Here is an 18,615-nt window from a genome sequence, read left to right on the forward strand (position 1 = left end):
GGTATGCTTGCAATTGTATGTTTAGGATGAGATGAAGAAGGGAGAAGGTAAGAGTGAGTGTCTGTTGGTTTGGTGTATAGTTCTGTTTCGAGTCTGTTATTTTGAAGCGTGAGTGATGTGTCTAGAAAGTGAACTTCGGACTGTGAGCTGTCGAATGTAAACTTGATGGTCGGATGAATCAAATTTAATTCATTTTGGAATTGTGTGAGACTACGGGGGGATTTTGACCAGATGAACTGGATGTCATCAATATAACGTACCCAGGATTTTTCCAAGATTCCGTGATGAGGTTGTGCATTGATCTTGGCCTCTATCATTCCCATGAAGATGTTAGCGTACGATGGTGCAACAGGGGTACCCATAGCGGTACCTTGAGTTTGAATGTAATGTCGTCCGTTGAATTGGAAATTATTCAATTTGAGTGTCAGTTCTAATAGGTGCATAAGGTCTTGAGTAGGTGGCATTGGGACTTGTCGGGTATCGAGGGCTTTGCGGCATGCAGACAGGCCTTCTGAATGTGGAATATTAGTGGAGAGGGATGTAACATCTGCTGTGACTAAAATGGTTTGGGAGTTGAAAGGTGAGTATATTCTGTTCAATCCTTGGATGTGGGTCAGAAAACTGGTTGTGTCCTTGAGGTATGAGGAGAGCTTCAACACGAGAGGACGTAAATGACAGTCAACAAATTTTGATATGAGAACAGTTGGACATGTGCAGCCAGATACGATTGGTCTACCTGGATTGTTTACCTTGTGTATTTTAGGAAGAAAATAAAGGTTAGGGCAATGAGGATCTTTCGGAACCAAGCGAGATTTGATGGTTTTATCCACCCGAATAGAATCTACTACCTTTTTAACCTCTTCAAGATGTAAAAGGGTAGGGTCGGATGGGAGCTCTTTGTAAGTATCACTATGTAGTTGACGATTACCTTCTGCAACGTAATCGGTAGTCGACATCTATCTATAATTCCATTAATCTCTGTGTGTATGTGTGTATGTGTGTTTGTATGTGTGTATGTGTGTATGTTTGTCTGTGACCGCTGTTTCTCGACAACTACCGGTCCGATATACTTGAAACTTGCCAGGTATATTGCTGGGGACCCGAGGATGTGCCACAAGTAGTTACCGAGCTATGGCGATTTCTTTACCAAACACCGCAAGCCGTTCGCTTTGGACCAAACCATTTCATGTAAATAGAGGGGGGGGGGGGTTCTGTGGTCGTTGCGAATGGACCAAACCATTCATGTAAATAGAGGGGGGGGGTTCTGTGGTCGTTACTGCCACGTGGTTTCAAAGTTTTTTTTTGTTGTTGTTGTTTGCACGCATGTTTTTTTGCACCCACGTATGGGCACGCCCTAGCTTATATATAGTACGGGCATGCCCTAGTAATGACAATGGCAGTACCTTTATCTGCTGGCTTTATGACTATCTTTTCATTGTTTTGGAGATTGTGAAGTGCTCGTCGCTCTGCCTTTGTAAGATTGTCCTTATGTCTGGAACAATTATATTTTTGTGCCACCTTTTCAATTTCATTGCTCACTTGTTCCATATAGACATGTAGATATGGATTGTCAACACGTGGTGTCCAGGTGCTTTTTGGTTTAGGTAAAGTGAGTTGTGGTGTATTAGTATCGGTGTATGTGATTGTATGCGTGGTTGTTGGTGTTGTTTGTTGTGGCGTTGATGGTGCTGGGTGTACTTTAGCAAAGTGTGCCTTTAATGTCATTCGCCTACAGAAATCTTTTAAATCTTCTTTCAATTGTAATTGGTCTATTTGTGGAGCGATTGGGCAAAATTTTAAACCCTTAGAGAGCAGGTTTATTTCCGCCTCACTGAGGGAATGATTGGAAAGATTGATGATCCCGAGTTTAGGTAGATCTACAAGTTTGGTTGCAGTAGAAGTTCTATTGTTGTTGGTTTGACTATTTTCAACCTCAGCTGTGTTCATTTCCATGGAGGAACGGTTCTGTATGTAATGATGTCTGCGGTTTGTGTATTGTTTTTTACGATAATGTCGATTTTTGTGTTTATGCTTAAGTTGGTCAGAAGTGGTTTGAGAAGTGGTTGGAAGTGGTTGGAGTGGTTGGGGTGGTTGAAGATGGAGTGGTTGAATTGGTGGAGAAGTGGTTGGAAGTGGTTGTAGTGGTTGGTCAGAAGTGGTTGGAGAAAAGTTGTTGGGAGTGGTGGTTGGAGTTACCTGGTTATTGTTTGCAATGGGTGTATTCTCTTGAGATGGTTTTATATGCTTGCATAACATTTCATCACGTTTAAGTTTCCTTTCCTTAACTTTAACAATGTCGTGTTTAGCAGCCATTAGCTTATCATTGAATGAGCACATTATGTGGTGGTATTGTCCAGGATTCACATTCTTCCACATCTTCTCCTTCTTTTGGCTGTTCTCATTCAATTTGATTCATTTTATTTTTACTTGTGTTATTACAATCTCCAGTAGTTGTTGAGCAGTGTTCCATAGCAGTAGATTCCAACGTGCAGTGATGACGTCATCATTGGTTTGAGTTGCGAAGCAAGATCGTTTTTTAATGAGGAGACCTTTAGGTACGATCCCTCGTTGTTTATATTCGTTTAGGTAAGTGAAGTGTAGTTCATGTCTTTGTCTTTTTTGCATCAATCGTTGAAGTTCATTGATCGTGGTGGTCAGGTATACATCGTTGTTGTTGTTGTTGTTGTTGTTGTTGTGAGCGGGATCGCCATTTCGTGACATGTCTGCTGTGATGGTAATGTAGAGATCCTGAAGCCGTCCAACCCTACACGGATCCCAACAGGGCTTGGAGTTCTGTTGGAATTCTGAGTTTCTACAGTAATATATATATATATAACTGTAAGAAATAGTAGAAACTCCAAAGTACGAGCAGGGCGTCTCATTTGTATTGAATAAATAATCGTTAGATTAAATAAGACGCGGACGTAGCTTCAGGACATCGATACACGACAAGTCCCAATGCCACCTACTCAAGACCTTATGCGCCTATTAGAACTGACACTCAAACTGAATAATTTCCAATTCAACGGACGACATTACATTCAAACTCAAGGTACCGCTATGGGTACCCCTGTTGCACCATCGTACGCTAACATCTTCATGGGAATGATAGAGGCCAAGATCAATGCACAACCTCATCACGGAATCTTGGAAAAATCCTGGGTACGTTATATTGATGACATCCAGTTCATCTGGTCAAAATCCCCCCGTAGTCTCACACAATTCCAAAATGAATTAAATTTGATTCATCCGACCATCAAGTTTACATTCGACAGCTCACAGTCCGAAGTTCACTTTCTAGACACATCACTCACGCTTCAAAATAACAGACTCGAAACAGAACTATACACCAAACCAACAGACACTCACTCTTACCTTCTCCCTTCTTCATCTCATCCTAAACATACAATTGCAAGCATACCATACAGTCAAGCACTGCACTCAGAGTAAGACGCATTTGCTCAACAAAAATGGCAGAAGAAACTTCTCTCTGCCAATTAGAAACACACTTCATTGCAAGAAACTATGACCCTCACTCTGTGAAAGAAGCAATAACCCGAGCAAAACACATACCGAGAGCAGACCTTCTGACTTACAAACCCAAACCTGCAACTTACCGTGTCCCACTGGTAACCACCTACTCTCCTACCTCATCCCAATTGCCAAGTATTCTGAATAAGGCCCTTCCTCTCCTCCATCAATCAGAAACACTCGGCACCACATTTCCTCAACCTCCACTAACATCATTTCGACGTGGTCGGACACTCAGGGACCTCTTGGTAAAAGCAAAGCACCCACAGCCCCACAACAAAGAAACTAGGATCCCTGGCTTCTATAAATGCACAGCAAACAAATGCATTATTCACAAGCATTTACTAGAAGGAAACAAATTCTGTAGTTCTAGCACTGGACAAAAATTCCCCATCACCTCCTATATGAACTGCAAATCTACATGGGTCATATACCTAATCACTTGCCAAAAGTGCACCAAACAATATGTTGGAAAAACTGAAAATACACTCTACACACGATTTAATAACACCCGGTCAGAAATCAATAACTTCCACACCAGTCAGGGCAAATCTCTACCTTACACGATACACTTTAATCAACCGGATCACTCTATAAATGACATTCAAATCTCTGCCATTGAATCAATCACAAATCGATCACACACCACGATTCTGAAACGTGAGTCCTTTTGATTACACAAACTTCGGACAAAAGTCCCTCATGGCATAAATTTTGATGACTAAAGCATGTTCCTACATCAACCCAATCAAATTGTTAACCGTAACCCATTCATTCCTTCATTCATTCATCATTCATTCTACCTTTATATGTCATTTATATAAATATATAAATATATTATATGAATATAAATGGGATATGAATATATGCTTGTGTGTTTATGTATGTATATCTCTATATTTGTATATGCACGTGCACCCTAACTGTAACGCAAACGGTCACTTCCGTTGAACTTGGGGCCGGTGAGTGAACTTTGGCGTGGCTCTTCCTTCTGTATGCATTTGCTACACACATCACACATCTCACACACATCTCACTATACATACTTGACTGATATACATACATGCTGTTTTTGTAGACTCAGAAGAAGACCTTTGTTGGTCGAAAGCTTGTCGACAATTAAAGATCGACGTCCTGAAGCTACGTCCGCGTCTTATTTAATCTAACGATTATATATATATATATATATATATATATATATATATATATATATATATATAACTGTAAGAAATAGAAGAAACTCCAAAGTACGAGCAGGGCGTCTCATTTGTATTGAATAAATAATCGTTAGATTAAATAAGACGCGGACGTAGCTTCAGGACGTCGATCTTTAATTGACGATTAAAGATCGACGTCCTGAAGCTACGTCCGCGTCTTATTTAATCTAACGATTATATATATATACACATACATACACACACACACACACACACACACACACACACACACACACACACACACACACACACACACACACACACACACACACACACACACACACACACACACACACACACACACACACACACACACACACACACACACACACACAGTATATACATTTACATATATATATATCGTCACCTTCGTGCCATTCTTGCTCAAGTCGAAAAAAGCGGTTACGACATAATCACAAAAAAGGTTTTTTTTTCAGCCATCTGGATCAGTACTGAATTTAAATTCTGTTAAGTGAAGAAAACCTAGATTATCATTGCATGCAATTGTAGAGAAACATGTAACTAAGCTAAATTTATAAATAATAGAGATTATAAATCACCGTGAGCAATTTTGGCTTGGGCAATTATGGCACGGAGAAGTGCTAGAGACAATATTGCTCACGGTTCCCCCTAAATGCTGATGACCCTTTGGAACGAATAATCAAGAAATTAATTTTTATGATACATTGACTTTGTTTTCATTTATACACTAGATTTTTTAGGTCATCTCCTTCCAGAGATAGGTCACTAATAATGCCGATCTCGATGTCCGTCCGTCCGTCCACACTTTTTTCAACTAGGGTTATAGAGATGGGTTAGGGTTCGTTGAATTTAATGGGAGGAGTCATTATTTTGGTGATATTCGATGAGCGGAAATGGCACAGAGTTGAACAAACGCATTTTTTTCGGCGAAAAAAACGTGGTATAGACATTCTATTATGAATTGACAGTAACTAGACACAATAACCAATCACCAGATAACAAAATGTCATTTTCGATAAAATTCGACTTGAGCAAGAATGGTACGAAGGTGACGATATATACATATACATATATACCAGTAGTAACCCCATCAACATGGCATACTGTTGGAATTCTCTTGGCAAATGGAGATGCAAGAAAACATTTTCAAAGCCCTTGATGTCCAAAGTGGACACAGCTGTCTGCAGATGCTGTGCAGTGATGCCTAAATTGGTGCCACCACTGACTTCCATAGGCACATTTATCCAATGATGTTGCGCTGCCCAGGCCAACCTGCAGGTGCGGTTTGCTATCTGAGTGTCCTTCTCATAGCCTAAAGAGGCTTAGCCGACAAGACAGTGGGTATCCGTTACCCTGGACAAGGGACCCATACCAGGTACTGTCAGCTGGAGCCAGCTGAGCCCGGGACTCGCGTAGGGCAGATACATCATTCCCTGAGGTAGCTGAAAAACAGCTACCCTGCTGTAAAGGCATAAACTAACTCTGAATGGCATGGTAAGAGGAGTTACAAAGATTCAGTGATCGAATGGAAAGGTAACGAAGGGAATGTGGAGGGGGTTGGTGAAGGGAATGGTTGGTGAGGGGTTGGTGAGAGGGAAAGGATGTGGGGGTAGAAAGTGGAGTGGGGGTAGAAAGTGGAGTGGGGGAGATACCTGGTCACCCAGGTGAACCTAAGTTTGAGGTTGAGGATGGGAAGGTGTGGGGTTGTGGAGGGCATGGCCAAGTTGTTGGGGTGGAGAAACGTCGAGGTGCAAAACTATCCTGGAGGAATGGACACACTTTATGCCAATTTAGAGCTCAGTGGGTCAGATAGTGTGTGTGTGTGTGTGTGTGTGTGTGTGTGTGTGTGTGTGAAACACACACACACACACACACACACACACACGAGTGGTCGAAAATGCATATCAATCAAATAGGAAAGGAGGAAGTTCATCCATTCTGCCCACACAAATATTGCACAGAACTAATACGATTGCACAGAACAGCTGGCCTACTATTCAAGTGCAGGGCCATGGATTCATGTGTGTGTGTGTGTGTGTGTGTGTGTGTGTGTGTGAAACACACACACACACACACACACACACACGAGTGGTCGAAAATGCATATCAATCAAATAGGAAAGGAGGAAGTAAAGGCTGTCAAAGTAAGCCATAGACCAGGGTTACAAGTTAGTGTTTATCATATTCATAACAATTCCTTATACATTGCCAAAACATTCCTCTGCCTGTAAAAGCCCCTTTTCTATGTCATGCCTTAACTCCCCGTACCATTACGGTAGCTGACTGGTATGCCTCTGGCATTGGTGTCATGGCAATCTCATCATCAAGATCCTTCCAGAAGTCATGCATGTACGTCATCGAATGGACACACAATGGACAGCGATAGAACCTGCAAGCAGAAAAGTCAAAAGGTTGAGATGAATTAAAGGGACACACGTGTACCAATTTCTGCTAGGCAAAAGGTGTGTGATCACATCCATTCTGCCCACACAAATATTGCACAGAACTAATACGATTGCACAGAACAGCTGGCCTACTATTCAAGTGCAGGGCCATGGATTCATTTATGTAAGTATGAGGGGGGAAGGTTTTGAAGGGTACTATATGACTCCAATGTGACATCACATAATCTTGAATTTGCTTTTAAAACTCTAAAAGGGTAACCCCAAAAGCCATTGCTCAAATAAAAGTTTTCCTTTAAAGAATGATGGAACAAATATTAAATATGCTGATTCAACATAAAGTTTAAACGAGGCAGAGCTAAGGTAGCACCATGAATGGATCACAAGTATGGAATATTTACTCACCCTCTTTTCCACATGTCAGAGTAACATGTCCTGCAGACAATGCAAACAGAAAAAAAAAAATGTTAATAAAGCTCCCAACTTGTGGTTAGAATTTTTTAAAAAAATATTGTACATCATAACAGATCAACATGAATGAATAGGAGACAAATGTACACAACAAATGAGTTACAAGTATAAAATAATATAAAGATTTTAAATATAACTCTTGGTAGACAAGATAAAAGAGTTCAATCTGGAAAACATTTAAAATCTTCGGCGGAGATCTTTTAACCTGACTATCACCTTTATAATGTCAATGACTGCTGCTCTTTTTCTTGTTCAATATATGGTATATGAATGTGTGTGCGCACGCGCACACACACACACGTACAACAATCATCAGGACAAACCTGTGTAGCAAATGGCCACAGAGCAGGGTATTAACAGATGTTCTGGATGTGTGTAGATCCTGCAACAAAACACACAAGTGACAAATAACGTACAAGACTCCTTCCTGAAGCTGTTTCAATGAATCTCAAAGTATAAACACCTCTTTACAGGTATTGAGACCACATTGTGAAATTAGGAGTACCGTAATTCTGCTTGGAAGAAGCTGCATTTTCTATTTGACCAAAGCATGTCGAAATTATGTAAAACGATTTCTCAAAATCTTACCCTCGGTATAATGAAGCCCATACAGTCGTGGCCAAAAATATTGTCACCCTTGCACTTTTTTCAAATAACTCACAATTATCTCGAAAATAGGTTGAAATTGACAAAAGTATTTGGTCTCCACAATTCTTTATTTCACTGTTAATATTACAGAACCTTTGTTTTTGATTCAGAACTTAACATATCCTTTTAAAGCAGAAAATAAAAATAAATGGCATTGACAAAATTATTGACACCCGAGACTCAATATTTGGTAGCACAGCCTTTGGACAAAATAACTGCAGTCAAGCATTTCCTATAGCCATAAATGAGCTTCCTGCACCTCTATACTGGCAGTTTGGCCACTCTTCTTGTGCAAACTACTCTAGTTCTCCCAGATTTGAAGGGTGCCTTCTCCCAACTGCTGTTTTCAGATCTCCCCACAGCTATTCAATGGGATTTAGATCTGGACTCATTGCTGGCCACTTCGAAACAGTCCAGCGTTTTGTGTTCAACCATTCCTGGTTGGTTTTTGAAGTGTGTTTGGGGTCATTGTCCTGCTGCAAGACCCATGACCTTCGACGGAGACCCAGCTTTCTGACACTGGGTTGAACATTGCATCCCAAAATGCCTTAGTAATCTCCTGATTTCATGATGCCATGCACACATTCAAGGCACCCAGTGCCAGAGAAGCACAGCAACCCCAAAACATCACTGAACCTCCTCCATGTTTGACTGTAGGGAAGGTGTTCTTTTCTGTGAAAACTTCATTTTGTTTTCTGTAAATAAAGATGATTTGCTTTATCAAAAAGCTCTAATTTGGTCTCATCTGTCCACAGAAGGATTTTGGCTTGTTCAGGTGTGTTTTGGCAAACTCCAGTCGGGCTTTCTTATTTCTCTCTCAGCAGTGGGTTCCTCACAGGTCTCCTACCATAGAACTCCCTTTCATCGAGTTGGCGACGGATGGTGCGAGTTGAAACTGTCGTATCTTCTGTCTGAAGGTCAGCTTGAATCTGTTTGGCAGTTTATCGAGATGCTTTTTTTCTTTTGTGATCGAGATGCTTTTCTTGGCTTTTGATCAAGATGCGATCAAGTTTTCTCTTGTGGCCACGTCAAGGGAGGTTGGCTACAGTGCCATGGGCCTTAAACTTCCTGATAACATTGTGTGTGGACACAGGAACAAAGGTCTCTGACTTGTAGCCTTGAGATTGTCCATGCTTGGCTACAATCTTGTGTCTGACCTCCTCAGACAATTCTCTGGTTTTCTTTCTTTTCTCCATGCTCATTGCGGTACACACAGTGACACAAAACAGCAGAATGACTTCTTTTCTCCATTAAAACTGGTTGAATGAGTGATTTTTATATTGCAGGCACCTGCAACTCACCACAGGTGAGTTCAATTCCAAAGTTAAAGAGAATCACATGCTTGAAATCAAATTGTTTCTAACAACTTCTAAAAGGTGCCAATAATATTGTCCAGGCCATTTTAGGATTTCTGTGTGAAATAAGCAAAGATTTAGTCATTTTTTCAGCTTTTTTTTGTTTTGTTCCACTGGAAACCAAAGAAATACACATGTGGATACCCAATTATTTTTTTTATTTCAACAATTTTCTGGAAGAAATGGTGCATTATTTGAAAAAAGTGCAAAGGTGCCAATATTTTTGGCCACGACTGGATTGGCTGTTGCAGCTGGTGTTGTTTTTATGCTGTTGCAGCTCATTTGTACAAAAGTAAAATGATGGGGTGTAATCCCCATGCATCACAACTGGCCTAAACCCTGTTGGTTATTCAGGTCGTAAGCCTCATGTTTCGAGTTGATTCAACTTGTTTGGCCTCAATGTGCTAGGTATGCCTAGTTTCCAACATGGAGATAAGAAAAAGTGGTAGGATTGAAAGGATCCGTGGTGCTATGGAGTGAAGCAACCGAGTGGGAGAGGGTCAAGGATATGACTTTTCACACCAAATTGAAGGAAACCTCCCGAAGGAAAACACAAACCTTGTCACAACATGTAAATCAATCAAAACATTGATGACACATTTTGTAAAAGCGCTATTTTCGCTATAAAAGCGGCAGGCTGTTAAAGTTTGCAAGAAGCGGTTTACTACCGTCTAAAGTGGTAGAGATGGCAACAATGGGTATAGAAAGATGAGAGGAGGGAAAATGTATATATAAAGGTTTTGTCATTCATGCATAGACAATATGTAGATGTCCTCTTGCAGTGTGTTCACCAGCCTTTTTGGGTTCAAAAGGCCTAGGAATGACCATGGCTGGGTTGAGGGGTAAAGCACCTCAACCACGAGAAAAATAATCCTTCGAGTCAGTGTCTTATCTTATTTGGTCTCTTCCAGCCCAATTTCTACTGCCTGGCTTGCTGTGCTACCCCTGTTTCAGCAAAAGGTAGAGGTGAGAAAGTACAGTATCTGGTGCCTTAAAACCAGACTGCCCCGTGTAGAGGGCTTCGACAGTCATCGTGAAGACTAACCGACAAAGAGGAGGAAGACCGAGTTAAAAGAAATGGTCGTAGGCTGGTTTTTATCAGCCAACCCGGGCAGCATCGCTGCCAACCCTATAAAGACCTTCAATGGCCTTGCCATTTTCAGTCACCTGGGGTGGGGTGTGCCAGACATTATTTTCTCCATCAGGGTAGGAGGGAGGAGGCAGGTAAAAGTCAGGTATTAGATTTTTCATGTCAGGTAAAAGCTAATAAATAAGCTATGCAAATTATTCGGCATACTGGAGTAATGTTGTTTTTCAGAGAGGAATACACAGCTTTAAAAAACGACATGACTTTCCGGTACACCTAATATCACAATGCTGAATAGTGCAACTATTTCTGCTCCAAAAAAAAAATGCACAATTCAGGGATAATCACTGCAAAGATTTTACTTTACATTTATATGCTTCACCTTCTGCCCATTGTTCCTCTTTTTGTTGATGACCTTTTTTGACAAGCATAAACCATGGCTACAGAACCATGGTTACAGGCTGCTCGGCTGGGTGAACTTTTTCCGTTGGTGATTTTGTGACATGTCAGACATTGAAAAGCTATGAAGTTATTGGTCTCAGAGTGGTTACCCTTTTCCTGCAGGCCGGTGACAGCACTGCTTGACACCACATCCCAATATACACTTTATAGCGGCCTCTGGTGGCTTAACAACAACAACAACAACAACAACAACAACAACAAAAAGAAGGAAAAAAAAAAGGAGGTCAAGGCCAACGTGTAGCATCTTAAAACCTTGCCCAGAGTCTGAAGTATCTACACCCAAACTTTGGGGCATCTAGGTGTTACAGCTCAGCCGTGAAATAATAACATGCAAATACACAAAGACTTGAAAATATAATAGATGACATTTATTATTTATTAATTGTGGCTGTTAACCACATACTATGGTAGTAGACAATGCAACGATTATTGAAGACACCGATACATTTTGTGCTCACCTCCATGCAGACAGAGCAGTTCTGCCTGGACACATTCTGCACACACTGTCAATGAGAGCGTTTCAGACATACAGTGAACAAACAAACACTTCACTGCAACTTCCCGTGTATGCTGTTTATGGACATAATGTTGGCCAAAAATAGCATTAAAAATCAATTTTTTTAAGGCTAAGCTTTGAATATGGAAATTTAGAATGACGAGCCTACCTCACCGAGACATTAGCGACAACAACAACAACAATAAAAAACCCCAAAACAACTGAAAGTAGCTTGGCAGCTCTGGTTGATTGGTGCAAAGCCAACCTTATGTGTGTCCTTGATATCATTATGCAGGCAAAAGTTGCACGTGAAGCAATGGAAATAATTCTCCTTCGGACCAACCCTAGCAGGCAGGAGATAAACAAGTGTTGAAGTTACTCTCAATGTATCATACCAACGAAAACTTCTCACTTAATGAAACATGAACTCATGGGAGCATGTGATGGCAAAATGAGAATTCAAAGAATGTTTTTACATTTCCATTCACACAAAACTACCTGGTAGTGTTAAAACATCTTTAATCTATATTCCAAAGTATAAAGTTATACAAAAATTCTTCATTTTTTTGTTGTGTTTCAAGTTGTTTCAATCTAAACAAAAATTCAAGTTGTGACTTCTTTTTTTTATCTCTCCCGAAAATGTTCGTCAGAGAATGCTGCCCCACAGCTTGCTGGGTCGTGCATTTAAAAACCTCAGCACGAGCTGCTCTGTGCTTTTGTCCATAGGGAAAAGACATGTATCCACTTGTGAAGAGATGGGATTTAACAGCATGGTTTCTCTTGAGAAGAAGAGACACAACATGGCCAAGACAACCTTACATTCAAACGGAAAGTGAAAGCTGTTTATAGGGCATGTGACACTATTTTCAATTTTTCTCCTGTTTAAGGAAATCGATGGGTAGATGTATTACACAACCAATTACCGTACTTTGAATTTAGTGTAATCGAACCAGAAACGACGTAAAAAAAAAATCTAAACTTTTCTCGCTCTGCCAATACCCTTCCAGAACGATTACCAGCAGACAGGAGGTGACATTAAGCAGCTACTTATACACACGTGAACCATCGGTATTATGGAATCCTGATAATGTCACTTGTCCAGTTCCTCGCTGTTCTTTTCATTTTATCGTGATTTATTTTTAAAAGAAAGTGTTCTGTGGAAAAGCAGGAAATACTGTGTTGGAATAATTTAATCATGGCAGAGATGAGTATAGACGACAAAAAAGGGGTGGAAGATAGACCTTCTGCTTCTTGGAACTTCTAAAACAACTGAGAATACCATCTATAGCTCTGAAATATCATTTGATTCACCAATACAATTCTTGGGAAAATGCCAGGGGCATAGAAAAGGCCCACATATGGTATGTGCCATGTGGCAAACTTTAGAAAAGAAGGGACATTCTAAAAATCTCGTGTGCATGCTGGGCTACCCTTGTGTTCTTAGGAGGAACCAAGTAATGCTCTAGAAAAGTTCACATAAAGGGGCACCAATTTGATTCATACAGCTGCATGAAGAAGAAAATGTATTTTCAATCCAGTTACAGTCGCTTGATTTCAAAGACACCACTTGATTCATACAGCTGCATGAAGAAATTGGCAATCCAGTTACAGTCACGGTCCCTTTGAAACCAAGAGACTGTAACTGGATTGAAATGAACCGCTTCACGGTTCTTCATTTTTCTGGAAAGAATTCAAATGCCATACATAACATTACTTTTCTATTCTATTGCAGAGGTAGGTGTACATGTGCAATTCATCAATCATCTCTACTAAATCATCAGTATTCATCATGTACATATCACGTTTGTCCAATATGTCTGCAATGTCAACACGTGCAAGTTTATTTAATGTGCAATTATGGTCCAAATGGGACTGGTACAATATACGGCACTGCACTGCACTGCACATGTGTACAATTCTTTCATCAAATACAATTGTTGCCTATAATGTGTACACACATAACGCTTGTCCAACGCTTGTCCCGATGAACACACCACACACAACATTGGTTGGTACATATGACATACTAACTTTATTATTTTTTTAATATTAAAACAAATTAATCACACACATTATCTTATGTTTTCGTTTTCAAGGTACACAAAAAAACCTTTACGTACTGATGGATTTTAACCTTTATATGTAGGATGCCCCTTTATATGAACTTTTCAAGAGCATTAATTGGTCCCTCCAAAGAACACAAGTGTAGTCCAGAATGCACATGAGATTTTTTTAAATGTCCTTTATTTTCCATCATCTGGCATTTTCCACAAGCCATGGAATGTCCCTTCTTTTCTATTGTTCGACATTTTCCACAAACTATGGAATGTCCCTTCTTTTATATAGTTTTCCACATGGCACATACCATATAAAGGGGCCTTTTCTATGCCTCTGGCATTTTTCCCAAGAATATCCCTTCTTTTCTATGGTTTGCCACATGGCACATACTATATAAAGGGGCCTTTTCTGTGCCCTTGGGATTTTTCCCAAGAATGTCCTTAATTTTCTATAGCCCTAACAAGTGGCCATTAGAATGACGGATGAAAAAATACATGGAGACATCAATTAAATTACACAAATTAAAAACCAACCTATTTCCCACGGTCTGTATGGGGGTCCCGCCCGATACTGCAAATCATCTCTCCCATTGCTCATCATGAAATACGGTATCAATCCAATCCTGAACAAATAAAACATTCTATATGAATTACTACCAGAGTCGAAAATTTTTCTAAATCCAACCTTTTGGGGTTTGCCCCAATGAGCCAAGCAAAAACGATGGCACTTAGGTGGAATTTATTTTGAAAGCCTTTAATTCGATGTATTGGCCGATGTATATTCCAAGTTTCAGCTAGTTTTATTGTATCGCCTTTGAGATATGATCGCCAACACATTTCGGACGGACGGATGGACAGACACACGTTGATTAGAGGGTTTTCGTTAATACAACTCAAGAACGCGGAAATGGACATTGCTGAAATTTGCAACATATTACCTCCATGTACAAAGCATTTACTTCTGAAATTTGCAGCCAATTTAGTCCAGCAGAAGCTGAAAAACGAATTTTCAGTCCCTATGTTAAAGTTACATACAGAGAAACAATTCCATATAAAGGGAGGGGTGCTTTGTGCATCCCTTGATATATGACAAATCAATCTTATTTCAATGTAACCCCGATTCAATGTAACCCGGTGTGTAACCGGATTTAGAATAGGTACACCGTATCCCTGCGCATCGTAAGAGCGTGACCAAGGGTTGGCGTCAGGAAGGGCATCCGGCCATAAAAACATTGCCTCAAACAGGGAACCATGATTGTCATGGGGCCCGCAAGGCTAACCCCCGCTCTAGCGGGGAAAATGGCCTTAAAACGATAATTCATTCATTCAGTCAATCTTATTTCAATGCCATATCATTTTTAAAGTGGTTGGACTTTTTTTTTCTAAGTGCTCTTGCTAATTAATTTGAAACAAAAGGTGAATTTCAAAATAAAACAATTTATTTGATCATTAATCAACAAGTTGACTTTGCATCTATGCAACAACAACAACAACATGCATTTTAAGGCCATTTTCCCTGCTAGAGCGGGGGTTAGCCTTGCGGTCCCCATGACGATCTTCTCCATTTTGCCCTATTTTCTGCATCTCTCCTTGTAAACCCCCTTGCCCGCATTTCTTCTTCCACCATCTTTAGCCAAGTCTTTCTCAGTCTTCCCCGTCCTCTACTGCCTTCTACATTCATTTCCATCACTCTTCTCAACCAGTCACTTTCATCCTTCCTCAACACATGACCAAACCATCTCAACCTGTTCCTCTTCACAGCATCAATCACAAGCTCTATTCCCATCATCTTTCGCAATTCATCATTTGTCTTCCTCTCTCTCAACGATACTCCGCACATCCACCGAACCATTCGCATTTCCACCCTTTCCAGCCTTCGTTGCTGCTCTACGTTCATTACCCATGTCTCGCTCCCATTAATCATAACACTTCTCACACATGCAGCATACACCTTTCCCTTCAGCTTAAACGGCACTCCCCTCCTCATCAGCACGCCACTCAGTTCCCGAAACTTCTTCCATGCACATCTCACTCTAGCAACCGTTGCCGAGTCTGATCAACCTTCTCCATTCAGCAGGTCTCTGAGGTAGCAAAATGTTTTCACACCTTCCAGCTTCATGCCGTCTCCAAGATCCAACTCAACATTTCCTCCATCTGCAGCTCCCTCTGTGCACACCTTACATTTGAATGTAGCTGCCACAATGGTTAATGACCCTCTCAGACCACTGCATTTTTGATGAACCCACTCAGCGCACATTGTACATTGAATGGAATTCACTCCGACACCCTTCCTGCACACAGCACACGGCCACTTCCCAGTTCTTTCCACCTCACCACATGCTTTACCACTTGCCATCACCTTCGTCTTTCCGATATTCACCTTCAGACCTTTTGTCTCCATACATTCCTACCACTTGTTCATCTTTTCCTTCAGTCCATCCATACTTTCCACAATCAACACCAGATCATCTGCATACAACAACTCCCACGGTAAACCCTCCTTTAAGTTCTGAGCCAGCACCTCCATCACAGCTACAAATAGTAGTGGACTTAGTACCGACCCCTGATGCACTCCCACCTTCACCTCAAACTCACCACTGTTCCCGTCCTTCGTCCTTACAGCTATGCGCGCTCTTTTGTACATTGCCATCACTACTCTGATCAACCATTCCTCCACTCCTAACTTCCTCAATGCCCATGTCAATACTTCACGTGGAACCCTATCGAATGCTTTCTCCAGATCAACAAACCCAAGAAACAACTTCTTCCTCTTCTCCATGTAATTCTCCTGCAACTGCCTCACAATAAAGAGCGCGTCTGTCGTTCCTCTTCCTGGCATAAATCCAAACTGCATTTCGTCGATCTTCACCTTCTTCCTTATCCTCCTCTCCAACACCCTTTCCAATACCTTCATTCCATGCTCCAATAACTTTATCGCTCGGTACGAGCCACATTCCAGAGGGTCACCTTTCCCCTTGTATAGAGGGACGAGGATACTCAGTTCCCAATCCACTGGAATGCGGCCTTCTTTCACCACCAGATTGCAGATCTGTCATTCTCTTCACACCCCAATTTCCCGCTGCCTTCAACATATCTCCCACAACTCCCGTCGGCCCTGCCGCTTTTCTACTCTTCATTGCTTTTATCGCTTCCTCAACTTCCTTCTCAGTTATCTTCTCTGCCGGTCCTAGAACTGGGTTACTCTCTATGTTGCCATCCCATCCATTCTCTGTATTCAACAGCATTTCCATATATCTTTTCATCTTCCTTTAATTCCATCTGGGTCCACAACGATTTGTCCCACTTCATCCTTCAAGCAACTCACCCCCATCACATCACACCTCTCTTTCGCTATCTGCTTTGCAATCCTGAATTCCGCTCTCTGACCCTCTTCCGAATCCAAGCATTCTCCGAACATTTTCCTACATGCCACCTGCGCCTTCGCGACCTCTTTCTTTGCAGCCTTCTTGGCTGCCTTATAATTTGCTCTGCTTTTTCTGCTCCCGTACCCTTCGCCTTCTGCCACTCCTTGAACTTCTTCCTCTTATCGTCAATCCACTTTCCAACTTCATCATCCCACCACCATGTTTCCGAGTGCCTCGGTGGTCCTTTTGTCCATCCACATACCTCACCAACGGCTCCCAACAGACTATCTTTCATTGACATCCAACTACTTTCAAGCTCAACCACATCATCCTCTGCCCTACTCAACCTCTCTTTTAATGCCTCCCTTACTGTCACCTCTTTCAACCTCCACACCTTCATTCTTGGTTGGTATCTATGCAACTTTGCATCTATGCAACTTCAGGAAATATATTTTTAAAAATTGGAGGAGGCAGCCAATGCCATATCCAGAGATAACTAACTTGAATATTCACTCCTACAATCATACAGTACTACGACGAGTCATCCAACTGAGATTTTGCTTCCGGATTACTTCTTGACCAGAAGTTATCTTCTTTGCTGCCAAATAATCTTCAAAAGCTGCAAAAGGGTACCGATGCCAAAATTGTCCTGTTTAACAGGTTTTGTTGATTGCTAATGTTACTTTGAAAATGTAATGCATTTCCGCATCTTAAGTACCATAATGTGTACTTTCCTCCTGGGTTTGTGTGTCGTTGTAGGGGTGTGTGCACTTGTGGTCATTGTTTAGGTTTGTTGCTGTGCTTCTTCCCGTTCTTCTTTTCCTGTACTTCATTTTCCTTGCTTGTTGGCCCACTGTCGGTGTGTTGCCTCATTTCCTCTCGGTTGCATCGCTCTTCCATGAGCCTCGAGTTTGTCGGAAAGAAAAATTAAACAGCAGTTAAAGCACTACATGCAGAAACTTAATATACAGTCATGGCCAAAAATATTGGCACCTTTGCACTTTTTTCAAATAAGGCACCATTTCTTCCACAAAATTGTTGAAATTAAAAAAGATTTTAGTATCCACATGTGTATTTCTCTGGTTTGCAGTGGAACAAAACAAAAAAAAGCTGAAGAAAAAATGACCAAATCTTAGCTTATTCCACACAGAAATCCTAAATTGGCCCGGACAATATTAATGGCACCTTTTAGAAGTTGTGAGACATAATTAGCTTTCAAGCAGGTGACTCTCCTTTACTTTGGAATTGAACTCACCTATGGTGAGTTACAAGTGCCTGCAATATAAAAATCACTCATTCAAGCAGTATGAATGGCGAAAAGGACTCATTCTGCTGTTTTGTGTCATTGAGCATGGAGAAAAGAAAGAAAACCAGAGAATTGTCTGAGGAGGTCAGACACAAGATTGTAGCCAAGCATGGACAATCTCAAGGCTTCCAGTCCATCTCCAGAGACCTTGATGCTCCGGTGCCTACCGCACGCAATGTTATCAGGAAGCTTAAGGCCCATGACACTGGAGCAAAACTCCCTGGACGTGGCCGCAAC

General features: G+C 41.1%; 1 protein-coding gene across 3 annotated transcripts in view; it reads right to left on the bottom strand.

The window, feature by feature from the left end:
- The window catches only part of RCHY1 (ring finger and CHY zinc finger domain containing 1), a 55,101-nt gene that overhangs the window by 15,620 nt on the left and 20,866 nt on the right, over positions 1-18,615 (bottom strand). For all 3 annotated transcript variants that reach the window (XM_068124427.2, XM_068124428.2, XM_078783245.1), the window contains exons 4-8: positions 11,916-11,994; positions 11,613-11,657; positions 7,926-7,984; positions 7,537-7,566; positions 6,998-7,118 (exon numbers count right to left, since the gene is read on the bottom strand). In XM_068124427.2, coding sequence (XP_067980528.1) covers positions 6,998-7,118; positions 7,537-7,566; positions 7,926-7,984; positions 11,613-11,657; positions 11,916-11,994 — 334 coding nt within the window. The remainder of the gene's footprint in view (positions 1-6,997; positions 7,119-7,536; positions 7,567-7,925; positions 7,985-11,612; positions 11,658-11,915; positions 11,995-18,615) is intronic.

This window comes from Myxine glutinosa, chromosome 8, assembly GCF_964187855.1.
Source record: "Myxine glutinosa chromosome 8, kmMyxGlut1.1, whole genome shotgun sequence".
Taxonomy (NCBI): Eukaryota; Metazoa; Chordata; class Myxini; order Myxiniformes; family Myxinidae; genus Myxine; species Myxine glutinosa.